Source organism: Penaeus chinensis, chromosome 29 (genome assembly GCF_019202785.1).
Source record: "Penaeus chinensis breed Huanghai No. 1 chromosome 29, ASM1920278v2, whole genome shotgun sequence".
In the NCBI taxonomy this organism is placed as follows: Eukaryota; Metazoa; Arthropoda; class Malacostraca; order Decapoda; family Penaeidae; genus Penaeus; species Penaeus chinensis.
Window position 1 is genome coordinate 3,754,739 of NC_061847.1, and position 10,000 is coordinate 3,764,738.

Genomic DNA, 10,000 nt, shown 5'->3' on the forward strand with positions numbered 1-10,000 from the left:
CGTTTCTAACCGAGCAATCTTACCTAGTCCTCGACCGGGACTCCATCTTCAGTGACGTCACCTTTATCGGTCTGAAGGAAAGCGTCGATCCACATTACTGAGGAAAGGATGCACCCGTCAGTTGGCCTCCGGGTATTTCGAAGACCCAATAACCCGAAATGCTCTGCTTCTCTCCCTCCTTTCCCGTTTCGTTCACCGGTGTCTGTCCACGGGTGCCAGGGTCATCAATCTGTGCTCGACTTTATATTGTTTAAACCCTCGTCCTCCAGGCAGTCGTAGTCCTTCCAGCCATCACTCATAATGGTGAAGTGTTGGTAAAATTTGTCTTTTCTCATTCATAACAGGGTCTCAATAGATTTGGAAATATTAGGATGTCGGGGCAAGTGCGTTTATAACGAGGTGAAGACAATCCGCGACGTCTGCACTGTAAAGATTTTGTAAAGATTTTGACTTACTGTCCCGTCGCGAATTGTAATGTGAAGTTTCTCTCTCTCATTAGGTTTTCGAATCCCCATTATTTGTTTTATTATCTTTATTATTATCATCCCTATTATTATTATTATTGTCATCATCATCATCATTTTCATCATCATCATCATCATCATCATCATCATCAACATCATCATCTTCATCTTCATCTTCATCTTCATCTTCATCTTCATCTTCATCTTCATCTTCATCTTCATCTTCATCTTCATCTTCATCTTCATCATCATCATCATCATCATCATCACTATCATTATTATTTTTTCATGTGACAGGAGACAGCTGCTGCATATTTTTTTCGGTTACTAGAAGAACATTCTTCACATTCCGAATTTTCTTTCGTTTCACGAAACTATTGGCACGTTGTTTCTATATCTGTGTTCATGGGAGGGAGGGAGGTGGGGGGGGGGGGGTCGATCTCCCTGAGGCCTGATTTTAATTACTTATATTTATCACCTTGAGATGAAATGAACTTGAATCTCGTCTAAGATACCTTTGACCTTAATTCTGGACATGAGTGGCTTCCATTTACGTAAGACCTGATATATTCTCTGCACACAGAAATGGACTTGAATATTTAACACTTCGGAACAGATTAACTGATCGATATTTCACACATCTCTTGCAGTTTCTTAATGTATATCTGTGCAAATACTCTCAACTGGATACTGGTAACTTACCTGCCACAAAGAAAATTGGAAAATAAATAATATGAATATAAAAGCTAAGTGATCACAGATAATTGCCGTAGATAATGAAGCTCTTCCGTCCGTCTCCTAGATCTTCACTACAACATGACTAAGATCGAGATAAGAGACAGATAAGAGAATGATCCATCAAGGCCCGGATAAATCACACTGTATAGTTAGATGTTTTAACATCATTGAACGACCGAATTTTGGTCATTAAAAGATTAATCAGTGTTTGTTTTATTCTTTTTACAGTTTCATAACTTTTTTCCTGCTCTCTGTGCGTAATTACTTTGTTATCAAGGCTGTCTCTGCGTTGTATCCCATTTCCAGATGGTAACATGAGTTGTAATATTTGAGGTCACATTACCAATAATGTTGTACTCTCTCTCACTCTCCGTTCCTATCTTATCTCCCGTAAAGATGCATACAAACAGAGAAGGCAGATTCGTGAAAAGTGCCGAAGAGAGAGAGAGAGAGAGAGAGAGAGAGAGAGAGAGAGAGAGAGACCGTCTACACGAACGGGCATCATCGTGGCAAGCACCTGTAAAGGTGACGTCACGGTCAAGAACCAAGCCTAACTTTGGCCCCATCCAAACGAATGAACAGTGCCCGTCGAGCAATAGGCGGTGAGTGGATATTTTACGCTTATTAAACAGTGTTACCAGGTCGAGCAGTCCCCAGCGGCACTCGGCTGCCACTGGGCACACATATTTAACTTGTATCCACACGGGTGATAGGCCCACTGCAGAGCGAGCTCTTGTGAGGCAGAGACCATAGTGGTTGTTCAGTAAACGTCGGACAGCGGCCAACACTCGTGCCCGCCACACCCTCTAAACGTTGGTTTGCCGACGGGCAGACACCGGTGGTTGGCGGGCACGACTATCGGCCGCTGTCCGACGTTTACTGGACAACCACTAAGGTCACTACGTCATCACAGCTCGGTCTACCGTGTGCTCGTCACCCGTGTGGACAAAAACTCAGGTGTGACCGGTGGTAGCCAATGGCCGCTGGGGACTGCTCGATCTGGTAACACTGCTAAACAGAAATATCCACTTACCGGCCGTTGCCCGTTTGTCGGGATGGGGCCCTACGCATGATATTAACCCCCCCTCTCCTTCCCAACTAAGCCAAGACCCGAAAATTCCTATTGATGAATTCCCTGTGGACCTTCGACAGATTCGACCCCATCGAATATTAGCTTCCGTCACATAACCATCATCAGCTGTGCATGTACCATTATTAAAGAGCGTCACATTCCTTGGCCATTACCCAAGAGCATGGTGTCATTTCAGATTTTTCGAAGAGTTCATATCACCACGGTGTGGAGATCCGAGAGAGAGAAAGAGAGAAGAGAGAAGAGAGAGAAAGAGAGAGGGGGAGGGAGAAAGAAAGAGAGAGAGAGAGAGAGAAACTAACCCCTCAAAAACGTAAAGAAAAATATCGTGATCAAGACCCGTAACGAAAGAGGGTAAAGTCGAATAAAATACGTCAAAGTTTTACAAAGTATATTTTATTGTCATTAAAAATAATTACAGCAGGATAACTGACATCTTGTTCAGTGATGTCATATTTTCAGATTGTTATTATCAGTTAGTTATTAGTTATGAATACTGTAATGGTGTCAGTAGCTATAGGACAAGAACGCTTCAATTTATTGATATGAGAGATAATTGTATGTGGGCACTGTAGGGGAGCTAAAAATCAGTTTAATGCTTTTCATATTGCTCCATGTCCCCCCTGGAGGCCGTGGCCTCCAGGTTGGGAACCTCCTGATCTAGAGACTGAAAAAATCACAGAGGAAACTCACTCCCTCTTCTTTTTCTTGCCTGTGCTCCGGGACCCGAAGACTCGCGAGCAGATGGCTCCCAGAAGGCGGCGGAGCAAGTACACCAACACGAACACAGTGACGTGGAGCGCCAGCAGCACGTCCAGCATGAGGAACTCGACCCACGATAGCTGCGCCGCCGGAGACCGCAGCCGGGGGGCGCCCTTGTGCCGGATCACGTACTCCGTCCAGAACACCGCGCGATCCTTCGGGCTGTCGGGCTGGTCACGGAGGGGACCCTGCACCTCTGCGGCCCTGGCTTTGTATCTGAAGTTGAGGGCTCAGTGTCAGTGAGGATCTGAGGCTTCATGGAATTTGCATAAAGCATGTCTATGTGTGCGATGAGTGTGCTTTACGAGTATGTGTGTTGTGTGGAAGGGGGACTTTGAGATAATTCAGCATTAATCAATGAGAAGCTATAAAGGTCCTGCACATTAAAACTGAACATCCTTACTTGGGATTCGAGATGATTTCCTGGAGACTGTTGACGAGGAGCTCGACCGTCAGCTCTTCCCACACCAGCATCAGACCGAGGCCGTTGTTCTGTATGTTCATGCCATTCTTGGGCTGATCGCCAAAGATGGGGACCGCGAGGACTGGCGTGGAGTGGTAGAAGGACTCCTGAGTGCTGAGGAGTCCTCCGTGGGTGATGAAGACCCGGACGTTTGGGTGAGCTGAGAGACCAATGGTAAAACACATGAGAAATCCCCTTCTAGGATTCCCCACTGTGGTTAACTATACATTAACCCTCGCTTTGTTTCCTATTGGACAGTTTATAACAAATTTACCCTTTACTTTGATGGCAGTGAAAATTATCATCTTTAACATTATCATTATTAACGATTTTATCATTATCACAGTTTATATTGAACAAAATCCACAATTTCTGTTTTTTTCACTTCAGAACCAGCCAAGATTAACTCACCGAGAATATCCTGCTGCGGCAGCCACTTCCGCATCAGCACGTTGTCAGAGACGCCCTCCAGCGCCACCTCGTACTTCCAGATGACTCTCTGTTTGAGCTGCTTGAAGGCCTCCACGAATATATCTCGGTATTCTTGGGCATCGACTGACCTTGAGCCACGGAGCCGAGACTGAAGTACACGACTCCCTCTGATCCTGCGCCGCTGATCCAGGACTCTAAATCCTGTAGGATATCGCAATAACACGGGTCTACTGACAAATGACAATATACCAATTTAAATCCTGATCAACATCGAGTGTTACCGATATTCCATTTATATTCTGTGCTTATTGATAATACCATGGAGTACATAATTTAAATCTATCATAAAGCTTTGGATCTTACCTCAGGGAGGGGCTTGCCAGGACGGCAGTGCATGGCCCCCACTTCCACCTGGGACGGCAGCAGAGGCAGAACATCGTTCATTGTGAAGTGGGAGTTCATCAAGGCAAGGCTTTGGTTACGTTCAATGTCCAGCAGTAGCGGGAGGTCCGGGAACTGGGCCGAAATCTGGAGAAATGACAGACACAGATGTACACCACTGTTTCTTCAACTTTTTATTTTAGAATAAAAAAATTAACCCTCAAAATGTATATCATTAACTTGTGACGTGATTTCTTAGCAAGCATTAATTAACGATATATTCTAAGTAATCTTAAGCTGACTTAAGCCCTATTGGAACTTTACTTAATCTTGGAACCTTATTACTGTGATAGTAAACATTAATAACTGATGGATTTCAAGTATACAAGTGAGCATAAAATCCATTATAGGATACAATGGAGATGAGATATTTTAACATTTTTCGTTCTTCCTTGTAAATTATATGACCTACAGTCCTGAACCGCACTTTATTGACCGTCGCTTAACAAGCACCATGATAATATTTTCGGCCTTTTGGGATTATTGTGGATTCAGAAAAAAAACACCTAAATATATCAAAATGCAAGCAACACAGAGAACTAGTTCCCCTTCCTCGCCAGGATACTTACCTCTTTCTGTACGGGCGGAACGATACTCCAGTGGCGCCAATGAAAGGCAAACATGATGTGTTGTATCGTATTGGCGATGCGGTGTAGCATGCTCATAGGTACTGGGTAAGACTTCATTATGTTAGGAGCGTAAGCAGGATTCAAAACGTTGCCCAAGACAGCGCTCTGGCGGTAGTCCATACCTGGCGTTGCTATGGTGATGAAGGGCATCTCGTGGGCGAAGGGGTACGCAACCTTAGCGAAAGATAAAAGTGGATTTAGTTTCTTTTATTACTGTAAAAATGTCGATGAATTAATTTTGGATCAAACTGGACCTATGGTGATACCAATATTTTACTATATTTTCTTAAGATTACCACACTCTCCCTCTCCCCCCCCTCTCTCTCTTTCTCCCTCTCCCTCCCTTTCTTCTCCTTTTAATGAAATTAAGGGGCGTGATATCTACGGAGATGTGACTATGGATGAGGATGCTTTTTGCCTGTTGATTGGTAGCCTGGGTAAAATTGTTTCAGATTCACATATTAACTGTTAGAATGATAAGCTGACTAGTTGACAAATGATGTACGATTTTTAAAAAATATTTGTATAATATATGCATATGAAAATTTAAGTTTTCCCTTTCCTTCTCGATGGTTAGGATGTTTTAAGTTTCTATTTTCATTATTCATTCCTGAACTATAATATCTGAGATATCTGAGACTTCAACCTATCATGTTGTTAGAGTGAACACTGAAACATTGTTGCGTTGACATCATTACTGCACTTGTAGTGGAGAACAGCTACGGCCTGTTCTTTGGTAAAATAACAGTGCGTGGGTCTGCAGAGGATGGTTCAGATCGCGCTTCAGTATCTGTGTCTCTTGCTTGGTTCCCGACTTTGATTCCCATAGTAACTTAAGCCGAGAATTCTGTATCGGAACTTTAAGCCGTCATACATAGTACGTGGTTTACTATTATCCTTAATTTATTATTGTTATTTATCTCTTTGTTTATTAATTTGGTTCATTCATTCATTCGTGTATTTAGTTATTGATATTTATCTATTTACTCCAAGGAAATATTGCTTTTAGAAAGTGCTTCAGTATCTCCAGTTTGAGAACCACTGCTATTGTGAGATAATATTCCGATGCATTCGTTATAATTAAATTTCGAATTAATCTACACTGCATTTACTTTTCCTTACTGAGAAGTACTAGTAAAGCTAGCGGTTCCAGTAATATTCGATGAACAAATGCATTATGCAACATTTATTGCTTTATCATTTCCCCCTTACCAGTTGCCATAACTGTAATAATTAAACTGTCAATGAAATTATGAATTTAACAGTGGCCAGGGCAGTTTTAACACACTCTCTTTAAAGTAAAAAGACCACTAACACGATTTGGGGAATCTTCATATATGAGTTTAAGAGTTTTCTTCTTAACATGACAGAATTCCTTGTTTGGCTTATGACTGATTTTTTTTTTTTTTCTGGACTAAATTATCATCCATCAGGACTTATTCTTTGGTGATGGTTGTGTTTGTGTCGAATTCTTTGATATATGAAATAATGATAGAAATATCTATCACTTCACAGAATTTCTCATTACATCAACAGAATGAAAAAATAATAATTAAAATACATAAAAAAACTAAAGAGTAGGAGACCAAAAATCAAAATCATGCCAAACTTACCTCATTAAACATATGGTTGATAATTATGAGATCAAACTCCTTTCTTTTGTCATAGAGTTCTTTAACCTTCGGAACCTTGTACAGCTTCTTGGCGATGGCAGGAAGAGCCTTTTCGAACATTCCGAACGCAGCAGCCGGGTTCTCTCGTGTCTCGAACATGTTCAGGTTTTCTTCCCTGAAATCGGGCAGTTCATGGTTGATCTCCTCGACGTTCGGGTGCTTCAACGCCGGCGGGTGGTTGACCAGCATCACAATCTGGTGTCATCGATCAGTGGCATAAATCGACCCATGTTTTGGTGTTCTTATTTGTTTACTAACAGGTTTTTGTGTTAAAATGATTAAGACATTAACGATATTAACTTGCTTATACTGTACTCCTCCAGTCAAGTAAAACTATCAACTGATATTGCTTGCTTGGTCCTCACCTTGTGTCCTCGATCGGCTAAAGCCTCGGCGACCGGCAAGAAGACATTTCTGTGACTCTTCGAGGATACTGGCAACAGCATCAGGATCTTGTAGGATCTCTCGGGTGGAGCCAACTCCGCCCACGCCACGCCCATCAGGGCCAGCGCCAGCACCGCCCTCATCATCTGGGTGAACACATTTAATTAGGTACGTCATTTGCAGGAGGAATATGATAGATTTGTTTGATGATTTGTTAAATGGTGATCCCATGAGATCGTATGCGCGCGCGCATACGATACCACCCTATATATATATATATATATATATATATATATAGATAGATAGATAGATGGATATAGACAAGACACACACACACACACACACACACACACACACACACACACACACACACACACGATGCTGGACGTTGAATACTTAGATATCACCATTCCCCTGGTCTTGCTAATGATACCATACAACAGGAAGGTCATGACTTGCGCATTTTACCACCTACGGCAGTCGCTGATCGTTACGCCCAAGACGGCCTATTACATATAGTGTGTGTGTGTGTGTGTGTGTGTGTTACACTCTCTCTCTCTCCCTCTCTCTTCATCTATCTACATAAATATACACACACATACAGACGTAGATATGTGTGTAGAGCCATCTCTTCTTTTCCTTTTTCATAAATGAATGGGTTTATAATAATACTAATTCATGCACTGAGTACCATGAACACACTTATCACTTGCAAGTGTCATTATTGTTACTGTGATGTAGAAGTCATCAGTATATCTAGTTTTTGTGAGAAAATCCTCGATATTCTATATTACACCACAATATTCACGATACACAAATTTTAAATATGCTTTTCTTCTGCAGTTCATAATCAAATATTTACATAGCAGATGGGACATTTTCTTACAATATTGGTTTTAACTATCTACGAAGAATCGATGTCTCGGTATGGCTTCAGCCAATTTTCAAATGTCGATGTATCGGTATCTTCTTAGACAATTCTGTGTATCGATGCCCATCACTGTGTGTGTGTGTGTGTGTGTGTGTGTGTGTGTGTGTGTGTGTGTGTGTGTGTGTGTGTGTGTGTGTGTGTGTGTGCGTGCGTGCGTGCGTGCATGCGTTTACGAGACTTATAATTCTCAATGGTTCAGATACATCACAAAACAGCTTCTGATAACACAAAAGATAAAACTTGCGTTTGCAATAATCTAAATTATCATAATTTACTAGACAAATCGTTAGCCGATTTCCGAAAAATAAGATAAATGAATAATAAAAATAAATAAATTAGTTGATTAATAACTTAATTTATCTACCATGTCAGAGCTGAAATTCGTCCGCACTCGCCAACAGCCAAATTACAACTGCTCAAGGTTCTTGCTCTGCACACAGCCAGTTGTTCACCTTATCACATTCTCAAAGCTTAAGCAAAGAAAACCATGGTTATTGATGGTAGACTAAACAAGAAAAGAATATTTCTACAAGACGTTGAAATTTAAACAACAACTTAATCCACTATAATACTACAATGTCTTATAACCAAGAAAGGAAAACTTAATTTGAGCGTTGTTTACAAAGTGGTGCCTCTGTGGTGTTATAGCTGTTATTACAGGTATACGTACGTTTTGTTCGCTTGAGTGCGAAGTGCGAACCACAAGTCTGCGGGTATCAGTTCCCGCGTTTAAAAGAAATTGTACGCATTGGTAACTCTGCAACTGCTTATGGTAAGCCTAGCATGGCAACATCCAGTAGAGGTCAGAGTTGCTATAGGGCATTTTTTCGGGATTCTCACGGGATAGACCTTCTCCTTTCGAATTCTAGATTTGCTTATGCGATTCTCGTAGGTAAACTTTCGCCTGGGAAAGTGAACTGTCATTTGCATTAGTCTCAATGAACTCAGTTAAAACAATCTGATATCTATTGGGTAACTGTGATTTCTGCTTTGCTCACTCTTGCCCGTCAGCATGACAAACAGTTCTAAGGATTTTGACCTTGGCCATGGTGAAAGGTAAACGATAGGAACAATGATCTTTGCGCCTAATCTTGAAGACATTATGATATTTTCAGTAGATACCGAGAGATTTTAAACTAAATCTCTATTAAATGGTTAATCTTTCTCTACCAATAAAAGTATTGTAAACCGCAGTAGAGATGTCTTACCAAACTATTAGAACCGACAAATTATACCGAGCTGGGCGAGAATGTGTGGAATCTACTACGCAGATATTTAGAGACAAATAGACGTATATAGATTTACAGGGAAATTATTATTGTGTAAAAGTGCGTTACTTGGTATGTTATGCTATTTGGTTGTTAATTCCCTCTCAAATTTCGGAAAGGTCGTGAAAAATATGACTAATTTTGAATTGCTCATAACTATGCATACCCCTAATTCCGTGAACCACCCATATATATATATATATATATATATATATATATATATATATAGAGAGAGAGAGAGAGAGAGAGAGAGAGAGAGAGAGATAGATTGATAGATATATAGATAGATAGATATATAGATATAGACAATGTATATATACATACAATATATGTATATATATACACACATACACTACACACAAACACACACACACACACACACACACACACACACACACACACACACACACACACACACACACACACACACACACACACACATATATAATGTAAGAGAAATGGAGATAGGGGAGGAGGTAGGAAAGCGGGAAGGTGAGGAAAGAGAGGTAGTGGATATGTATACATAACTGCGTCACGCATTACCTGTTCGAACGCCTTCTAAAAATGCGAAAAACGATGGACCAAGGCCTCTGAAACGCATAGCAGATGGGAACCTTTGAGTCATTCAGCAATGCTGGGACTTTGCCGCGAGTTCTACACTGGAATAGAACTGGACAATGCCGTTAGGTCGCCGCTCGCCGTTTGGGAGTAATTACATTCCATTT

The 10,000-nt window shown here is 41.2% G+C and overlaps 1 protein-coding gene across 1 annotated transcript in view; it reads right to left on the minus strand.

Annotated features, from left to right (window-relative positions):
• LOC125040771 overlaps window positions 1-8,702 on the minus strand; it is a 16,051-nt gene extending 7,349 nt beyond the window's left edge. The window contains 13 exon segments of the mRNA XM_047635487.1: window positions 24-71; window positions 943-1,037; window positions 1,841-1,934; window positions 2,986-3,270; window positions 3,458-3,677; window positions 3,929-4,057; window positions 4,060-4,150; window positions 4,313-4,477; window positions 4,960-5,193; window positions 6,633-6,887; window positions 7,058-7,222; window positions 8,372-8,477; window positions 8,678-8,702. Of these exon segments, the coding sequence (XP_047491443.1) occupies window positions 24-71; window positions 943-1,037; window positions 1,841-1,934; window positions 2,986-3,270; window positions 3,458-3,677; window positions 3,929-4,057; window positions 4,060-4,150; window positions 4,313-4,477; window positions 4,960-5,193; window positions 6,633-6,887; window positions 7,058-7,222; window positions 8,372-8,374 (1,784 nt within the window). The 5' untranslated portion in view covers window positions 8,375-8,477; window positions 8,678-8,702.
• Window positions 8,703-10,000: the final 1,298 nt, after the last annotated feature.